The 21,395-nt window shown below is 45.5% G+C and overlaps 1 protein-coding gene across 3 annotated transcripts in view; it reads right to left on the bottom strand.

Moving 5' to 3' along the window:
• Positions 1 to 21,395, bottom strand: part of LOC137437053 (semaphorin-3D) — a 191,053-nt gene that overhangs the window by 21,209 nt on the left and 148,449 nt on the right. For all 3 annotated transcript variants that reach the window (XR_013625010.1, XM_068131382.2, XM_068131381.2), the window contains exons 15-16: positions 16,112 to 16,269; positions 15,550 to 15,614 (exon numbers count right to left, since the gene is read on the bottom strand). Coding sequence is in view for 2 of the 3 variants with exons in the window: in XM_068131382.2 (XP_067987483.2) it covers positions 15,550 to 15,614; positions 16,112 to 16,269 (223 nt within the window). In the remaining variant the exon portion in view is untranslated. The remainder of the gene's footprint in view (positions 1 to 15,549; positions 15,615 to 16,111; positions 16,270 to 21,395) is intronic.

Raw genomic sequence — 21,395 nt, forward strand, 5'->3', positions numbered from 1 at the left:
GTCTTTCATGCAGTTCTGTGTCGAAGAGGATGGAGTGAGTTTACAAAATGCCCGTGAGTTCATGAGGAATCTTAAGCATTTTCACATGCTGCCTGAAAGCAGCAAAATGGGTAACAGAGATGCTAGAAGTGAATAGCACTTGACCTGAAATGACTGTGCCCCAATCTCAGAGATTCCTATGCAGGTGGTGTCAAGGTGATAACATATCGATGGGACAGGTGTGTGCCTTGGTGGCCGAGCAGGTAACGCATTGGATTTGAAATCTAAAGAAGTGTTAACCAGACTCGGGGGTGTACGGTTAGAGCGACCACTCTGAGTCTGGGAGGTCGGTGGGTTGAACTGTGGCCGGGGTTTTTGGGGGGTTTTTGTGTGCAAGATCGAGGCTCGTCTAAGAGCTAACATCAATCACACAGAAAGACAAACCGACACATAAAACATATAACATGGGGAGTGGTAGACAGGATGGGGAGAGAGGGGGAAGGACACAAACACAACATTTGAGAGCAGGGACATCGAGAGATCTGTGGGAGGGAGAGGGCTTTTGGGGGGGGGGGGCACGGGAAGGGGCGGGTGGGAGAGGTACAAAACATATGGACACTGCCAGGACTTCCAGGAAAGAAGTTGGAATTTCAAACAAGGTGGATCTGGGGTGAATTAGCGGGGGTAGAAAAGATCAAGGTTTTGGATGGGGGAAGATAAGAGATGGTGGTGAACAGCTGTTTTAAAGACCCGGAGGGAGGAGTGGGATTGAAGGGAGTGTGAATCTTTATTGTGAGGATATGGAGAACATAAATTTAAAAAATGTGCAGCAGTTTTTTTTAACCGTCGTGATCGTCAAGTTTAGTTTGAGTACAAAGCTGATCCAGACGGGCTTTGCATTATGAAATGCTCATTTCTAGTTGACCTATCGGATTGAAATGGTAGATGTACAACACGCAATTAAAGTTTCATTCAATTTTACCCATTACTTTTCAAGGTGTAATATGTTCACTTATAATCCCGTCCTGTCTGTTTTGCTCGTCATGAATGTATTAATTAAAATACAGCTTTCCTCTCTCCGAGGATTGTTTCTCAACCACCGAGCCTTGAGAGGAAGCAGAAAAGTGAGGGCAATATAAACCCAAAGCCAATAACCCATGTTCAGGCTCAACCTTCTGCTGGCTGGATCAAAATTGGACGCACACACACGCACGCACGCGCACGCACGCACGCGCACGCACGCACACACGCACGCACGCAAATCACAGCATTGTTGCACATGGGAACTTTTCAAAACAGAATGGTGATTAATAAAGACTTAACTTCACTTGTTTATAAAAACAAGATCAAAAATGGCTTTTACTGTTCATAGGCGTGTGCTGGAAAGAACTGCAGTGTTTGTAAAAAGCATGACGTGGAAAAAAAACTAAAAGAAAAAGAACTAAAAGGCATTCCAGGAAAGTTTAGTAGCTTGGACAGAAACCAATAAATGGTCGGCAAGTAGGCAGGTGGAATTTTCGGTGTCAGTGTGACACTTTCATTAACAGGCTCTTCAGAACTGTTTCTGGCAGGCAAAAAGCTGTGGTTTTCTCCGACACTGGGTCAAAGATCCAGCATTCCAGCACTTATAATTCCATGACAATTCGTTGTACATTTTATGCTGCACGATACACTTAAGGGCAGCATCTTTAACAGTGGAAAGTAATTTATTTGTGCAGACTTTTTTAAATGGAAAGAAGGGTTGCATCCACAAGGAGAAAGCATTCCATGAAACTCGTATTTTGGAAATTTCCTTCTGTGTTGCACTTTGTTTTCCCCATGTGTTTATGATTTAAAAAAAATATATTATAATTGGCTCCGTCTGTCTGTCTGTCCGTCCGTCCGTCACGCAATCTCCTAAACGTTTGGGCAGAAATTTACCAAACTTGGTAGTTATGATCACCACATGGCATGAGCAGTATCATTTTTGGCTCCGCTCCCTGGGACGGGGTCGAAAGGTCAAATACCAAAAATATGCAATTATGTGGATGTACCAAACAATTATGTGGATGTACCAAACAATTATGTGGATGTACCAAACAATTATGTGCAATTATGTGGATGTACCAAAAATATGCAATTATGTGGATGTACCAAACAATTATGTGCAATTATGTGGATGTACCAAAAATATGCAATTATGTGGATGTACCAAACAATTATGTGGATGTACCAAACAATTATGTGCAATTATGTGGATGTACCAAAAATATGCAATTATGTGGATGTACCAAACAATTATGTGCAATTATGTGGATGTACCAAAAATATGCAATTATGTGGATGTACCAAACAATTATGTGGATGTACCAAACAATTATGTGCAATTATGTGGATGTACCAAAAATATGCAATTATGTGGATGTACCAAACAATTATGTGCAATTATGTGGATGTACCAAAAATATGCAATTATGTGGATGTACCAAACAATTATGTGGATGAACCAAACAATTATGTGGATGTACCAAACAATTATGTGCAATTATGTGGATGTACCAAACAATTATGTGCAATTATGTGGATGTACCAAAAATATGCAATTATGTGGATGTACCAAACAATTATGTGGATGTACCAAACAATTATGTGGATGTACCAAACAATTATGTGCAATAATGTGGATGTACCAAAAATATGCAATTATGTGGATGTACCAAACAATTATGTGCAATTATGTGGATGTACCAAAAATATGCAATTATGTGCATGTACCAAACAATTATGTGGATGTACCAAACAATTATGTGCAATTATGTGGATGTACCAAAAATATGCAATTATGTGGATGTACCAAACAATTATGTGCAATTATGTGGATGTACTGTTACATATTTATGTGAATGTATGTGAATTACTATTCAGGTCTTTGCTTATCAATGTGTAGTCGATTAAGGGTTGTTGTGATTAAAGGGTCAGGAGCCCTTCTGGGAAAAAGGAGACCGGAAACGGAAGAAGAAAAGACACGAGGTCCGGGAGAAGCGACGATTCTTCTTCTTCCTCGCCCAGCTCCGACGAGAGTTGGGATCGATATTGAGGAGCGTGGAAAAGCTGCGTTCCCAAGCCCGTCTGGCGAGAGGAGTTACCGGGACGTGTAACTACCCTTTTGACACGTCAAGTTGCCGTGGGGCCGTGCACAGACCCAGCGTCCGGCACAGTTCGCCGCACCGTCTACAAGGACGCGTACGGGTCGCACTTTGGGGCCTCGCGCGCGTTGCAAGCGGCGCTTGCTTTGCCCACTTGGCTTGGCCAGGAGGTGTGCGCTGCAGCCGTGGTTCCCGGTACGGTACGTGCCCGGTGGAAGCACGTCCGCCCGGGGTTCGTTCAACCGCCCGTGTGCGGCGAAGCCGACCATAACCTTGTTCAGGAGGGGCCCAGAGACATTGTGAGGGACAAAGACCAAAGGGGTCGTGAGTACCCAAGGGGTCGGGAGTGGGGAAAGGAGACACACATATATAAGATGGCCATCTTAATCATCTCGGGGATTGATTGTTGATTGTGGATTGTTGATGGTTGTTGATTGTTGATTCCTTGGGGGAATAGATTATTGCTTACTCTGGATCCTTGGTGTGGGGTTTTCTTATAATTGTTGATTGTGGATTGTTGATGGTTGTTGATTGTTGATTCCTTGGGGGAATATATTATTGCTTACTCTGGATCCTTGGTGTGGGGTTTTCTTATTGACTGGAATTCATATTGATTGCGTTACGAAAGCGTAGAAATAATATATCTTTCTGGCGGAGTTCCTCTCACGGTCCGGGGGTCACCGAGACCAGGTAGTCACCGGGAGGAATACGTAACAGAATTGGGGGCTCGTCCAAATTACGATTTGCGGATTCGCAATTGGGTCTACGTCCAGGATCTAAAATTGTATAAAATAATATTTTTATTAATTAAAATTTATTAATTAAGTATTAATTGGTAAATTTTTGGGGAAAGTGGGGTAAAGTCTTGGGTGAAGGTTAACAGGTGTTAACGATAGGCACCATGGCGTTTGTGGCACAGAACTTTGCGGTAACCCCGAGTGAGGCACAGTTCCGAGCGTAACTAAAGTCGGACCTCTTGAAATTGGCCAAACATTTTAACTTGGAGGTCCGAACTAATTTGAGGAAGGCAGAGTTGCAGACCACGGTGATACAGTCTATGGTGGGATTAGGAACATGGGACGAGTTAGCCTGGCAGTGGCTACCCGAAGAACCAGAAGACGTTGAGCTCCGGAAACTGGAGTTGCAATTACGGAGCCAGGAACGGATCAAAGAAGAAGAAAGGAAAGCAGAAGAGAGGAGAGAAGAGAAACAAGCAGAGGAAAGGAGAGTGGAACGAGAACTCCAGGAAAGGTTAAAAGAAGAAGAAAGGAAAGCAGAAGAGAGGAGAGAAGAGAAACAAGCAGAGGAAAGGAGCGTGGAACGAGAACTCCAGGAAAGGTTAGCAGAAGAAGAAAGGAAAGCAGAAAAGGAAAGAGCAGAAGAAGAAAGGAGAGTGGAACGAGAACTCCAGGAAAGGTTAGAAAGGATGAAAGCAGAGGAAAGGAAAGCAGAAGCAGAGGAGAGGAGAGCTGCAAGGGAACTCGAAGCAGAGGAGAGAAAAGCGGAAAGGGAATTGAAGGAACGTGACATGGCGCTTCAGCAAGAAATTAAATTCAAGGAGCTGGAGTTAATGAGAGAACGGGGAGAGGTACCACCCTTGCTGACGGGGTCGACACCTAGCCAGAACACCTGGGATGTGGGCAGACATGTGAGGCTGGTTCCACCCTTCAGTGAAAAGGAAGTCGCTAAATTTTTTCCGCACTTTGAGAAAGTGGCTCGACAGTTAAACTGGCCGGAGGAGGCCTGGACCATACTAGTACAAAGTGTGCTGGTGGGAAAAGCTCAAGAGATTTATTCGGCACTACCAATGGACCAATGTGCAGATTATGAGGTATTGAAGAAGCACATCCTCAAAGCCTATGAGTTGGTTCCGGAAGCTTACCGGCAAAAATTCAGGAATGCCAGGAAGAGGGAGAGTGAGACACATGTGGAGTTTGCCAGAGTGAAAGAAAACATGTTTGATCGGTGGTGTGAGTCAAAAGGAGTCGGGAAAGACTTCGAAACATTGCGTGACTTGATCCTGGTGGAGGAATTTCAACAGTGTGTCCATGAGGACATCAAAGTGTACCTGCAGGAAAAGAAAGTACCGAAGTTGTGGGACGCAGCCACCATGGCAGATGATTATGCCTTAACACACCGGATAGGGGTCCACGAACCTAACTCCTCGCCTAGATCTCCGCAGGGGAGGTGGGGAACAGCAGGTGCGGAGAACGACAATACATGGCGGCGGCCTCGAGAGGATTATGGGGACAACGCGGATACCCCACCTGTTCGAAATCAGAGGGCTGCGGGCCCAAGACAAACTTATATTTCGGGGGCCCCGAGGCAGACCACGAGTTTTTCCTCCGGGCCTACTTGCGCTTTTTGTAAGAAACCTGGACACTTGATGTCCAGTTGTTACCGCATGAAAAGGGAAGACCCAGAGCGGAGTCCGATTATTACCACTCCGAATGCGATGGCAAGCGTAAGAAATCGCCCACAGAAGAGTTACCGACCATTTATTTATGAGGGGTTGGTCTCACTCAAGGGAGACTTGACTAACCCAAGACCGGTTAGGGTTTTGAGGGACACAGGAGCCGATCAATCCTTGATGCTTGAAGGCATTTTGCCATTGTCAAAGAGTACCGCAACGGGTGATAGTGTTCGGTTACAAGGGATCGGTGGCTGTGTTAGTGCCCCACTTCATGTCATCCATTTGGAATCCGATTTGGTGTCAGGACCGGTCACCGTCAGTTTACAAGCCACGCTTCCTGTAGAGGGAGTATCTGTGATTATTGGGAATGATTTGGCCGGGGGGCAAATTTATGGTAACCCGAGGGTTGGTAAAGAGCACAGCAGGGAAAATAACACCCCACCAGCTCGGGATGGCGACAAAAGTTCCAAGTTATTTGTAGGGGGACTGAACTTCAACACAGAGGAAGAAGTTCTGACCTCTGTCTTCAACAGATATGGGCCGCTGGTGGAAGTGCGGGTGGTAAAAGACAGGGAAACGCAACGGTCAAGAGGGTTCGGCTTTGTCACGTTTGCAAGCACAAGAGACGCCAGGGAGGCAGAGAAGAATTGGAATGGTAAGGATTTGGAGGGTCGGACCATAACAGTAGGGAAGGCATTTCGTAGGCGTCGAGAGGTCTACAGAAGAGGACAACTTGGCAGTAGTTTTGGGGTTGGCAGCAGCCGATATTACTATGGAGGCACCCCAGAGTTACGGCACCTCCCGAAAAAATGAATGTCAGAGCACTGGCCGAGAAGGAGACCGCCAGTCAGGTAACGGCTGGGACAAGTGGTCCCACCGTAACTGTTAGGAGTCTGGAGAAGTTGAAGCACTATATATACGGGGGAGCCGCCGAGCCGGGGCTCCTACACGGACTAACCGTGAACGCCACGTTCTTAAAGGCGTCCAGGTAGTGAACTTTCCTGCACGGACTAACCGTGAACTCCCCGTTCTTAAAGGCATCCATGTAATGAACTTTCCTCCCCGGACTAACCGTGAACTCCACATTCCTTAAGGCGTCCATGTAGGGAATACTCCGCTGGGCCTCCCGAAAAAGTGCTATAGAGAGGTTTAAATTTGGGGGCTTTGGTCACCACCTCTTAACCGTCAGTCAAGAGAAACTAGAAGTGGTTGACGCTTGGTCCAGAGGGAATTAATCTAGGGGATTGTGTGAAATTTTGTTGCTTTATTTTTAAGTGATGACTGTGCCCGGGGGGAACTGATGAGTTGGGGGGGGGGGGGGGTGAGTTATCTGGTTTGTTTATCCAAGTTGGCCGGCAAAGAAAGTTTTCGCTGGGTTCAAACTTTCTTTCTTGAAGGGGGGCAGTGTTACATATTTATGTGAATGTATGTGAATTACTATTCAGGTCTTTGCTTATCAATGTGTAGTCGATTAAGGGTTGTTGTGATTAAAGGGTCAGGAGCCCTTCTGGGAAAAAGGAGACCGGAAACGGAAGAAGAAAAGACACGAGGTCCGGGAGAAGCGACGATTCTTCTTCTTCCTCGCCCAGCTCCGACGAGAGTTGGGATCGATATTGAGGAGCGTGGAAAAGCTGCGTTCCCAAGCCCGTCTGGCGAGAGGAGTTACCGGGACGTGTAACTACCCTTTTGACACGTCAAGTTGCCGTGGGGCCGTGCACAGACCCAGCGTCCGGCACAGTTCGCCGCACCGTCTACAAGGACGCGTACGGGTCGCACTTTGGGGCCTCGCGCGCGTTGCAAGCGGCGCTTGCTTTGCCCGCTTGGCTTGGCCAGGAGGTGTGCGCTGCAGCCGTGGTTCCCGGTACGGTACGTGCCCGGTGGAAGCACGTCCGCCCAGGGTTCGTTCAACCGCCCGTGTGCGGCGAAGCCGACCATAACCTTGTTCAGGAGGGGCCCAGAGACATTGTGAGGGACAAAGACCAAAAGGGTCGTGAGTACCCAAGGGGTCGGGAGTGGGGAAAGGAGACACACATATATAAGATGGCCATCTTAATCATCTCGGGGATTGATTGTTGATTGTTGATGGTTGTTGATTGTTGATTCCTTGGGGGAATAGATTATTGCTTACTCTGGATCCTTGGTGTGGGGTTTTCTTATAATTGTTGATTGTGGATTGTTGATGGTTGTTGATTGTTGATTCCTTGGGGGAATATATTATTGCTTACTCTGGATCCTTGGTGTGGGGTTTTCTTATTGACTGGAATTCATATTGATTGCGTTACGAAAGCGTAGAAATAATATATCTTTCTGGCGGAGTTCCTCTCACGGTCCGGGGGTCACCGAGACCAGGTAGTCACCGGGAGGAATACGTAACAGTACCAAAAATATGCAATTATGTGGATGTACCAAACAATTATGTGCAATTATGTGGATGTACCAAAAATATGCAATTATGTGGATGTACCAAACAATTATGTGCAATTATGTGGATGTACCAAAAATATGCAATTATGTGGATGTACCAAACAATTATGTGCAATTATGTGGATGTACCAAAAATATGCAATTATGTGGATGTACCAAACAATTATGTGGATCTACCAAACAATTATGTGCAATTATGTGGATGTACCAAAAATATGCAATTATGTGGATGTACCAAAAATATGCAATTATGTGGATGTACCAAACAATTATGTGCAATTATGTGGATGTACCAAACAATTATGTGCAATTATGTGGATGTACCAAAAATATGCAATTATGTGCATATTTTCAAACGTTTTTTCATGAAACTTTATATATGAAATCAACATTGGGAGACGCATGAAATATGTAATGAGTGTTGGATTTGACCCCTGGTTCATGGCTCAAGCTTTGATATTCGGTCATTCCTGGCGAAACCTTTTGCCATTTTTAGCTCACCTGGAACGAAGTTCAGGGGAGTTTATGCGATGGCGCGTCGTCCACCCGTCAGTCCGTCCGTAAACACTTGAAACTTCTTCTCCGAAACCGCTGATGGGATTGCGATCAAATTTTCCACAAATGATAATTGTTGTGTTGTGACTAAAGTTTGTTCACGGCATTAAAAAAAATCAGGGTCTAAGGGGGGTTACTGGGGGTCAAAGTGGATCCAGGTTTGACCCCCCAAAATAGGAATTTGCTTTTTCCTCTGAAACTACACACACAATTTCGATGAAACTTTACCACAACATTCACCACCCGTGATGTACCAAAGTTTGTTCACGGCATTAAAAAAAATCTGCCCCTTTGGAGGTCTATGGGGGATTGCCCCCCAAAATAGGTATTTACTTTCTTAGAAACTACACACACGATTTTGATGAAACTTGACCACAAGTTTCACCACCCATGGTGTACCAAAGTTTGTTCACGGCATTAAAAAAAATCTGCCCCTTTGAGTGTCTACAGGGGGTTGCCCCCCAAAATAGGTATTTGCGAGAAACTACACACGCAATTTCGATGAAACTTCACCACAACCTTAATCATCCCTGATGTACCAATGTTTGTTCAAGGCATTAGAAACATTGGGGTCTTAGGCGGTATATGGGGTTGGGGGAGGAGGGGTTTGCCCCCCAAAATAGGTATTTTTTTGGTTGTTTATTTAAAGTCTTATGATTATGTTGGTATGATTCTACATGCTGCCCTGTCTTCTAGCAACCATTGAAATTGGTTTAAAATACCTTTAGTCAGTGCAGTATACTGTTTATACTACCAGGTGAGCACCAGGGGTATTGCCCCTATGTTTTACCTTTGCTTTATGTGGGAAACTTGGGGAATTTTGATGGAACGCGTTCGACTCCACTCCAGTTTGACTCGGACTGATACTCGTAAGGACTACTTTAAGTCTGAAAGTACGGATGAAAGAATATTGCTGTAACCACGTGATTAGAGTGTTTGCCACACTAATGTGGATTGGAATGTGTGTTTATTCTTTCTCATTAATTTCCCTTCAACCCCAAAACCCGAATTTTTTTTCTTCATTTACTTGTAGGATGTGGGTAGCTCCGGTCCCATGCAGCATTGGTTTGGTACCCATGATCCCAATTTCCCCTGAGAAGATACTGATAGCCCAGCCCTTCTCTTCAGTCTTTGCGAGGATCATTTTACTGCTTTGTTTCTTGGTCAGACATTCCATGATCTTGATACAGCTATGATAGCTGTAATTTACATAAAAGCCAAGATGTTATTACCCTGTGCTCGCGAAGCGAAAACGGGGTTAAGCATTCAGTTACGTACGTGTGCCGTCAGTATCGGCATTTAAAAAAAAATCATTTTCTCGGCAACCGTTGGTCCGATTGATATGAAATTTTCACCTTAGGAGGGCCTCCTCCTGTGGAATATTTTAATGATTATTATGACGTCATAGGTCACGTAGTACAGGCGCCATCTTGGAAAAACTTCGCACCTCTATATCTCTGAAATCACTCCATGGACAAAATTGAGACCTGGCTGATTGTAAACTAACCCCCATGGGGAATAAGATACGTTAATGATGATGTCATCGGTGCCTTCGTTATGACGTCATTCGACAAATACAACACTTCCATCTGATCATTGATAATTTTTTCAGCAACTGTTCGTCTGATGGACACGAAATTTTCACCATAGGAGCGCCTCCTTCTTTAGAATATTTTAATAATCATGACGTCATAGGTTATGTGGTACAGGCGCCATCTTGGATAAACCGAAAAACGTTGCACCTCTATTTCTCCAAAACCGCTGCATGGAAAAAATTTAAACATGGCTCATTGTAAAGAACTCCATACGGGGAATAGGTGTTGTTAACGATGACGTCATTGGTGCCATAATTATGACGTCATAATTCGACAGGGAAAACGCTTAGTCTGATCAGTTTGAAATGTATTGAGCGTGATCTATGCAACAATTATATTAGAGAATATAAATTTATGATGCCATGGCTCACGTGGTCTGGCAGCCATATTGGATCAAAGAAAAAATATGTTCAAAAACAGAAGAGTTGGCCCACAACAAGTTGACTGCGCAGGGTAAGTATTCTATGAATACCATCTTGTATTACATAAAGTGGACTGACATTGTGTGCTTCCCAGGATTATGTTGCTCCTGCGGTTATCCCTAATGGCGCCGCAAGTCGTAAGACAGGGAGGAGTTATTGAAGCAGTGACGGTGAGAGTCGCTGCAATGCATTCCATTCTGCAAATGGTACGCAATGTAGTAGTCACACCTCTCTCGTCATTCAGTGTATATAATCTTGATTTTGTAGATGGTGTGAGATAGTTTATCAAGCAGCTCTGTCCTGGATGGAGAAGCATCCAAATGTTGAAGTACGTGGTAATTATTCAATCACATTCCTGATCTGAGTCTTATTCAATCACCAGGACGCTTGGTTTGCTTCTGATATGATGCCTCTTTCCCTCACAACCCTCTTATATCAGGGCAGGAATTTAAGCTTGGCCAAGGTCATTGCATACAATGGCTTACTCTTTTCAAAAAGTATCGTGGGATGTTGAACATCCACCAGGGAATGTCAGCAGGCAGGATAGATTAGGTGTGGGTGTGAATGATATATTGAGGAAGATGAATGAAATGATGTTTGAATGTGCATGGTTAACATTTTGAATGAAGGAGTGTGTTGAGCGAGTTGAGAAGGAGGCAGAGCGAGATCCAGGAGCGCAGAAAGTATCGGAGGAGCTTGAACAAAGGTTTGAAGAGGGCAGTGGAAGGAAAGAGGAATGGATTTGAGGCATTGAGGATACAAGCGAAAGTGAGGTTGAAAAGGGCAGAAAGTGTGAGGAAGTGAAGGAAGGACAGAGAGAGGAAGAGGATGAGGTTCTTTAAGAACCCCTTTTGATGTACAAGAGACCTGCTGGAGCAGTCTAGATCTGGTGGTGGAGGATATGGGAGATTTGGTGAGACAGACCAACAGAGCCAGGTGTTCCATTTGATTTGTCGGAGCCGAAGATGTCTAAGGTTGAGGCAGTTATGAGGAAGGCACAGGTGGCATCAGCTCCAGAACCAAGCGTGGTACCATATAAGGTGTTTAAGAGTTGTGGAGGTATCATGCGGTATCTATGGTAGGCGTTGCAGGTGGTGTGAAAGCATTGCGTGTTGTAATCGATGGAGTAGGACCAAAGGAGTTCATATTCCAAAACCAGGAGGAGGCTGTGATGCTCAAACAGTTTAGACCATCATCATTTCTCGATGTCGATGGTGAGATATTGATGGGTGGCTTTGCGGGACGGCTCTCATGCATCATCAGAGAGAATGTTTTTGTGGATGTTTCTGGCAGAAGGCAGGAATGCCAGGATCACCAGGATGCGTTGAACACTCGGCAATGGTCTGGCAAGTGTTACAGGAGACAAAGAGGCAAAGGAAGGATGTTGCGGTGGAATGGCTGGATTTGAGGAATCAACGTGGGTCAGTGCCGCATGCCTTGATCAGATATGCCATGGATTTATTTTGGTGTCCGGGAAGATTTAGGGATCTTCTGATGGCGTATTTCCATCTGTTTTTTAAGTAGTTTTCACTCCTGTATAATAGAATGGCAGATATTGGAAGTAGGGATTCTGATGGGATGTGCCAGCTCCCCTATTTTATTTGTTCTGGTTGCCGTTATGGAGTCTCTGATATCTGCTGCGAGTAGATATGGCAAAGAAGTTAAGCTCAACCCAGGTCAGAGCTTGCCAGGAATGTTTGCATTCATGGATGACATGACAATCGTTCAACAGTCAGCTGATGCGTCAGGAAATGTACCGGAGCAGTTTTTTTTGAAGGTTGATGCGGTGGGAAAGGATTGGTTTCAAAGCATGGCACTCCAGGGGTTTGTGGTGAGACAAGAGGTGGTGGATCACATTCATAGGTTTGAGCTGGGAGGAGAGGTGTAGCCATCATTGGTGGATGCCAGCTTAGGAAGATAGGATATGGTGGAGTTGAATGCTTCCTTCTACAATACAATTAAACAATGTAATTTCTGGGTCAAAGTATATAATATGTATTGGAAAAATAAAACTTGAAAGGATGGCCGAGACGTACGCACACTTGCCCCTAAGTTGTCTAGCCTGGGTTCAAGTCCCCACAGAGCAATAAACTGTCATCCCGGAGTTTCTCAGGCAGGGTGATTCATCAATGTCCTTTGGATGGGCATTAAACTGGCGACCCATCTTCCGGCATTAGTTGGTGGACGCTGAAGATCCCTTGGTGTCCTCAAATAATCAGTGAGCTATCGTCGGTACCTTGAACAAATGACAAACTCCTGCCGTAACTAATGCTGGGAAGGCAACAGCAAACCACCCAGCATAACTCGTCAAGAAACTGCTTCGGAAGTACAGGACGTGTCTTTGGGCAGAACAATAGAATACAAAATATGTATATGTATGTATATTTACCCTCGCCAGAGGAGTGGGTATTGCATTTGAGTCCGTTTGTCTGTTTGTCTGTCTGTCTGTTTGTCCGCACCGAATAAATATGATTTTCTCTGCAACCGTTGTTCCGATTGACAGGAAATTTTCACCATAGGTGCAACTCCACCTCTATAATTTTTTATGATAATTATGACGTCATAGGTCACGTGGTTCGGCCGCCATCTTGGAAAAACCGAAAAACGTTGCACCTCTATATCTCTGAAAGCGCAGAATAGAAAAATTTGAGACATGGCTCATTGTAAAGAACATTCCATGTGCAATAACATCTGTGAATGATGATGTCATAGGTGCCTCCATTATGACGTCATAATTCGACAAGTACAAAATTTCATCCGATCAAGATGAAATTTCTTGAGCGTCATGTAGGCATAAATTGGCGGAGAAAGAAAAAATGATTACGTCATCGGTCACGTGGTTCGGCCGCCATATTTGTTTTAACACAAAAGCCTTAAAAACCACTGAAAATACATCCTGGCGAGGGTTTGCAATCTCTGATTTCTCTTTTTCTTGATACATATATAAACTAGTCGTTGGTTTCGCTTTGTATATGCTTCGTGACGGCATTTGACTTTGGCATCTTTGCACTGTCAAAAGCTCTTCTGAGGCCACAGTCATTATATCATCTCCCTGGAAAGGTAGTTGCAATGGAGGGGTTGGACAAGTTTAAATGGGATTTAGATAGGTACCTGAATGCATTCGAGATGGAGGGTTATGGGGATTTTGGCCTGTGTGTGGATGGGTAACGATACTATGGTTGGTGCAGCGCACGCTCGATGGGATGAATGGCCTCCTCCTGCGCCAGAGTTCCTTTTGTGTATCCTTGGGAGTATTCCCCTCCCCAAACTCAGCTCCTGTTATATCAATTCTCTAGCAAAATATCTTGCACTCTCCTCATTTCCTTGGTGGCGGCATTCCTGGATAACAACACTGTCCATACCCGGGATGTTAGAGTGTGAGCACACTGACGTTCCTGGCTCATGGAATCCAACATTTTGTTTGTGTGCGTTTTGGCTTTCTGTACACAGACATCTCCAAAGCACCCCCTCGTTTCTGGCAAATGTCCTCATCCATAAGAAAGCAGACGGCACTTGCTTGTTTGCTTAAATGTGGTTACAATACAGCACAGCATGCGCTTTGCAAACCACAACGAATTTTCGGTAACTTACCGCTTTCTCTCTATGATCATCACAAATAGGGTTTAAAAAAACATAATTTACAGATATTCCATTTCCTATTTCTGGCACTAGATTCAATAGAAAACATTGATAATCTCACTTCAGGATGCAAGGAATGAGACTGCATTATTTAAACAGCTTTCCCCATTCGATAAGCACATCCATTACTCTCTGTCGGGCGAGGTTCCATAACCAAGAACATTTACAAGCTCCTCCTGTCTGCGGTGCTCTGCCCGGAGGCAGGTTTTCGTGCTCCCAAAGGAATCTCATTGGAAGGATTAAGCTGGGTAGTTTGCCTTTGCCTTTCCAGTAGTAGCGTCATGGGAATGAATTTGTCATTTGTTCAGGATGCTTGTGATAACCTTCCAACTCTTCCCAAAAGACACCGTTAATTGGATCTGGAGCATCCACCAGCTATAGCTAGCAAACGTTTCATCCAGTTTACCATCCATCCGATGGGCCGCACACTTTTCGATGCAATACCCTCTTTGCGAAGCTCCAATCCAACAAGTTATAGTCGGGTCAAGAATCAAACCCAAGCTAGACAGCTCGTAGGTAAGTGTGCACAACCCTACCTGTGCACCATCCGATTGGACAAGCTCCCCGACTGATATCCCTCTTTGCTCATCAGCCTGAAACATGTTATACGGCTAAGTGAATGAGAAAAATTTTTTTTATGAAAAAGGAAGAACTATCGCATTGACAGAGAAACTAAATGTGTGATAAGGACAGCTGGAATTATAACATCAAAATATGAGATGTCTGACATTATATTTGAAGTCAGACTGGCGGAGGTTTGAAGCGCAAAATTATTTTGAACGATACAAACTTGACTTTGCCCAAAGGAAAAGGCTTCTGCCAGGGTGTTTCACCACTAAACCACCAGATGAGACTTCACCCACTGTGTACTGACATGAAAATTACAAGCAAACTTCTTTGAAATGCTCACAAATTCATTATTTTATGGTAACTAACATTCACTTTTATCATGTCCTTGGTTGTTACACCATTCGATTCAACAATGTCCTCACTCTGCTAAACGTACTTTTGGTTACCTACAGTATAATGTACCGCATATTCAAGATACTGCTGATCTTTAAGGAAAGAATTATCCCGCGAGTGACTTTGGTGAAATCTCAGAAAGTAGTTTCAAAAAAAGTTTTTCAAAAAATAATAGGAGGGTTGGAGGTAAAGGACATACGTATATGACATATACTTCCAGGGCAGCCCCTCTCACCCCCTTCTCCCTGCCCACAACCACCCTTTGGCCTTTTCCCATGAGCAATCCCAAGCACACCAAAAACTCAGACCTTTTTCCCACTGTGCACCTCCACTCCAACTCATCTCTGCTGATTGTATCGAATATCTAGGGAGTTCATATGTACGTACTCATGTTCCTACATCAAGACTCTAATATTTGTATTGTTCAGACTTACTCTCATTCAGGTCCCAGCACTGAGTCTTGGGGTCTCCATTTTGTACATCTTGCTTCCATGACCTCCTGTTGTGAAATTCAAAGGAGAACATTGATGCTCTTCAGCCACTCATTACCTGATCATCCCCAACGCTCTGATCCTTATAATCGCTTTTCCAGGCTTGTGCCAGTATCACTACAATACTCCCATCATTAGGTTACCATCATCATTGGGTCATCTATCTTTCATCTGTACCTTGTCCACATTAGTGGTGTTTATTGCTTAGGTAGGTGAATTGTTTTACCTGTTGGAATTTTAACCACACCTCCTCGCATTATGCCGCATACATTCCCCTTAAAGTTTCTGATCTCCCCTCACTCATATCTCTTCTCACAACCTCTTTTCCCCGTGCCTACACTATCCTTTTCCCCAATTTACCTCCTTTTTCCCCAATTTACCTCCTTTAACCCCCGCAAGCATACAAGAGAAATAAAAGCCACCCCAACATCACGATTGCATCTTTTTACCCATCTCACACCCTCATTGCCATCTTTGCATCACCGTCTCGACACACGTCGACTACCTTTGAGATGATGGGAAAACATGGATGCATGAGGCACCGTCCCAAGCACAGTATGGGTCCCGAGCTAGACAGCAGTCAGTGCAGGTCTGTCCATAGGAGGTGCAACGTTGCAGGGTGAGCTGGACCAGACCAGCCTGACCACCCACATACAGCTGGCTCTATGCCACATAGGTGCGGAAGGGTGGAGAAAGTTAAAACGAAGAGAGAGCATGGAAATTACACAGTTTGTATGGATGGACAAAGGTGAAGGCACATTGTTGATACAGAAGGCGAGCAAGGAAAGCAGGGAAAGCGGGGCATTGGAAGGGCAATGTTCTGTGAGAATTTACATCTCTCGAGCCTGGGTTCAATCACAAGATACAGCACAGATATAGGGGAATGGAACGCTCTTCAACATCGTTGTTGCATAAAGAGCAAGCGCCAATCAGGATGGGGAGCATTCTTCATCTAAGGAATAGAAAACTTAAAAAAAAAAAAATTTTTTTTTTTTTTTTTTTTTGTTGTTGTATACAAGATCGAGGCTCGTGAAAGAGCGAACATTAATCACACAGAAAGACAAACCGACACATAAAACATATAACATCGGGAGCGGTAGACAAGATGGGGAGAGAGGGGGAAGGACACAAACACAACATTTGAGAGCAGGGACCGAGAGACATGGAGACATCGAGAGATCGAGAGATCTGAGAGAGGGCGAGGGCTTTGGGGGGGGGGGGGGCATGGGAAGGGGGCGGTGGGAGAGGTATAAAACATATGGACACTGCCAGGACTTCCAGGAAAGAAGTTGGAATTTCAAACAAGGTGGATCTGGGGTGAATTAGCGGGGGTAGAAAAGATCAAGGTTTTGGATGGGGGAAGATAAGAGATGGTGGTGAACAGCTGTTTTAAAGACCTGGAGGGAGGAGTGGGATTGAAGGGAGTGAGGGAGTTTGTTCCAGAGGCGGGAGAAAAGAGGAATGAAAGAGTGAAGGTGAGCAGAGAGCCGAGATTTCGGCAGTTTAACCATCAGAGGGTTGCTGGCAGATCTTGTGCGACCTGTAGGAATATTTGGGGGACAGAGCACAGAGAGAGCTGGGGGTGCAAGGCCGGAGAGGAGTCGGTAGAAGACAGAAAGACCACCTACCTGCCTGCGGTGAGTGAGTGAAAGGCCCTCAGAGATAGCTTCATCGCGGGAGATTCCAATAATTCTGAAAGCTTTGGTTTCAACAGCGTGAAGCCGAGCTAGGTGTGAGGCAGGAGCACCGGCCCATAGGGGAGAACAGTATTCCATTGAGCTGCGGATGAAAGCCTTGTATGTGGTGAGGAGCTCAGGTGTGCCGAGGAAGGACTTCGCACGACGGAGGATGCCCAGTCGGCGACTGGCTTTGGAGGCCAGCTTGGAAATGTGGTTTTCCCAAGAAAGATCATGGCAGATAGTGAGACCCAAAATCTTGAGCGACAGAACTTCTTGGAGAGGATTGTTGAGAAAGTAGATGGGAGGGTTGTCCAGTCGATCTTTTCGGAGAGACATAGTAAGAGTGTGAGATTTGTCAGGATTGAAAGACATGTTCCACTTGTTTGACCAGTCTGTGATTTTGTCCAGGTCTTCAGAGAGTGAGGAGGCAGCAGACTGCCGATCTGAGGGAAGAGGAATGGAGCGGCAGAGAGTGGAGTCATCAGCAAAGAGATAGAGAGGATTTTCGAGAGAGTCAGAGAGATCATTGATGAAGACCAGAAAAAGCACGGGGCCCAGAACACTGCCTTGGGGAACTCCAGCCTGAACAGGAAGAGGAGATGAGAGAAACCCATTCAGGGCCACACGTTGACGACGACTAGAGAGGAAGTCCGCCAGCCATGCGTGGAGATTTCCATGGATACCAAAGGAGGAGAGTTTGGTGAGCAGAGCGGGGTGCCAGACCGTGTCGAAGGCACGTGATATGTCGAGGGAGACAGCTCTAATTTCCTGTTTGGCATTGAGGACCTCCATCCATTGTTGAGACAGCAGAAGCAGCATGTCCAGAGTAGAGTGACCTGGTCTGAAACCAAATTGATGATCAGAGATCAAGCCATTGGAGAAGAGGAAAGATTTCATATCCGAAGCAATGATGGATTCCATGACTTTGCTGATAATTGGGAGAAGGCTGATTGGTCTGTAGTTGCTAGGATCTGTTTTTGCACCTTTTTTGTGCAAAGCGGTGATGTTGGCTGATTTCCAAGCAGATGGCAGTTGACCTTGAGCAAAAGAGAGGGTGAAGAGAACAGAGAGAGGGTGAGATAGAGCAGCAGGGCAGGATTTTAGGACCCGTGGGCTGATGCCGTCGGGTCCAGTTGCAGAATCAGAGTCGAGGGTTGACAGAAACTTTTCCACCTTGTCAGGAGGAAAGGACACGGAGTCCAGGAGCAGCAGGGTACGACTGGGTATGGTGGGTACAGAGAGGGATGGGTTTGGGACACAAGATTTAGAGGCAAACACAGAGTTGAGGCATTCAGCTTTTTCACGTGCGGAGTCAGCTGTGTAGCCGTTTGAGGTAAGGGAGGGGATGGAGGGGGAACAAACACCAGAAACGGATTTGACCAGACGCCACCAGGATTTGGAAGAGGGAGACAGATAAGAGAGTTCGGTCTTGAGAACGGAGAGATATTGTTTCCTGGCTCTCCTGAGGGTGGACACACACTTGTTTCGGGCTTTGTGAAAGGAAATGAGATTTCTTTCCGTTGGATTTGCTTTCCAGGAGACGAAGGCAAGTTGTTTCTGGGCAACAGCCTCACCACAAGATTCCGTGTACCATGGACGGGAGGAAGGGTATGACAACTGAAGACGAGATGGGATAAATCTGTGCATGAGAGAGAGCAATTTACTTTGGAAGAATTCCCAGGATGAGTTGATGTCAGAGGTGGTAGAGATGGGAGACCAGTCCAGATGATTGATGGCTGCTTGAAGACCGTGCCAGTTGGCCTGAGTGAAATGCCAGACTCGTCGACGCTGAGCAGGCTCCCTGAGGATGGTCAGAGAGATGTCCACTTTAACAAGGACATGATCAGATGATCCGATCGGAGCAGAAGAAGAGCAGCAGACATTTTCAGGGAAGTTAGTCATAACCAAGTCCAGAAGAGAAGATGTTCCGTTGACTGAGATCCGGGTCGGGAAATTGACAGATTGTGTCAGTCCCAGTGAGTCGCAGAAGTCCTTTGCTGAGGAGCCATGGCTGGTGAGAGAGGTACCCACACCCAGCCAACTGGCATGATGACAGTTGAAATCACCACATATGAGGAAGAGAGAGTTGGGATGAGTAGATAGAAGTTGGTCCATATCATCAGACAGCGAGATGTAGATGGAGTCATCACTGTTTGGTGGACGGTACAACACATATATGAACAAGAGGTGGGAGCGAAGGGGAAGCCGTAGCCAGAGGTATTCCTGGGGGTGAGGTGGAGAGAGTGCAGTGCAGGGCGAGTGAGGAAGAGAGTTTTTGATAAAGATAGCAACCCCGCCTCCAGGACGAGGCTCAGGTCTATCATACCGGAGGAGGGAGTAGCCCGGGAGAGATACTATGGAATCAGAGACATCATAAAGGAGGAATGTTTCTGTTAAGCAGATCACGTCTGGTTTGACAGAAGCAACCTGTATGGAGAGATCAGTTAAGTTTGAACGAAGGCCCCGGATGTTTGAGGTCCATACCGTTAATGAAGAGGAAGGGGGAGCATCAGATACAGAACAGGGGGGAGGAGGGGTAGGGTAAGATGTGGAAGAGGTGGAAGAGGTAGGGAGAGCTGTTGAAGGTGTGTCAGAGATTTCAGAATAGCTCGGAGAAAGGGAAGGATGGGGCGGACAAAAGGTTTGATGGTGATTGGGTGAGCCACAATGAGGTGTTATTTGAGGAGGGGAAGAGCGAGGCAGAAGGTTGGGGGAGATGGGGGTGAGAGTTTGAAGGGGGAAGAAGCGGGGAGGACGCTTTGAGGAGGGGGAGTGAGAGGGGGGAAATTGAGAAGCAATGAGGGTGGGGAGATTTGAAGGGGAGGGGGGAGGGGGGAGTTTGGGAGGGAAGGGACAAGGGGAGGAATTTGAAAGGGATGGGATATGGGGGAGATTTGGAGGGGAGGGGTGAGGCAGGAGTCTAGGAGGGGAGGGGCGAGGGGGTGTCTTGGCGGGGAGGGGTGAGGGGGTAGTTTAGGAGGGAGGGGGCAAGGGGGGAGATTTGAAAGGGATGGGTGATGGGGAAGATTTGGAGGGGAGGGGTGATGGGGAAGATTTGGAGGGGAGGGGTTATGGGGAAGATTTGGAGGGGAGGGGTGAGATTGGATTTTTGAAAGTGTACGATTTATGGGAAACGAACATTTATTGCAAAATGAGTTTCTTGTGACCTTCGAGTTAAAAATACGTTTAAGGACGCTGGATGGAGGATGGAGTGCAGGAGAGTTTAGGGAATGTAGAAAAAAGGCACTATAGGAGATGGATATTTTTTTGGGGATGAATTGATTTGGTGAGCAAGTCGAAAGCAGCCTTTTAAAGAAGAAGAAGAAAAAGGTGTTATAAAATATGACGGAATACATAACTTGAGGGGAAAGTGTAAACATTGAAGGTTAATGAGTGAAAACTATCTGGGGAAATGGGGGAGAAACACGTGGTCGAAGAACGAACGAACGAATAAGAATGAATAAACGAATGAGAACAGAGAAGGAAATGTTTTTTTTTTTGTTTGTTTTTTTTTTGAGTTGAGATTTACACAAGGAAGTAGGCTATGGGTGAAAAGACTGGGAATACAGAGAACGAAAGTTATTGGATCACAAACGACGGACCGCTGAGAGAAAAACAAAGCCTCAAGGTTGTACAGTGCACACTGTACAAGGCCTCAAGACACGACACGAATTAACACGATTTTCAATACAGGTATGAAAGATTTGCACCGAAAAATCTTCGTCGGGACACAATATACGTACAACACCATAAATAAATACAGTTTTAACGAAAATACAAATGGGAACAATCACTTAACTTCGATTTCAAATCGTTCGCAACGCGGCAAAGGCCTTGCTCGCGACACGGCAAACAGACGATCAATTTATCAATTTTGGTATTGACATTAGAATTATTGTCAATTGGTATTGACATTATTGACTTTGTGATTGGTATTGACATTAGAAGAAGAACAAGCCTGCTTTTTATTTCCAGGAAAACAGCTTGCTTCCCTTGCACACTGCCGTCACATTTTGGTAATGAATCCCTTCCAGCAAATCGAGCAACCACAGTGTACACACACAACCCATCCCCCAAACCCCTCTACCACCATCATCATTGCCCCTCCTC

The sequence above is a fragment of the Myxine glutinosa genome, chromosome 11 (genome assembly GCF_964187855.1).
Source record: "Myxine glutinosa chromosome 11, kmMyxGlut1.1, whole genome shotgun sequence".
NCBI classification, from domain to species: Eukaryota; Metazoa; Chordata; class Myxini; order Myxiniformes; family Myxinidae; genus Myxine; species Myxine glutinosa.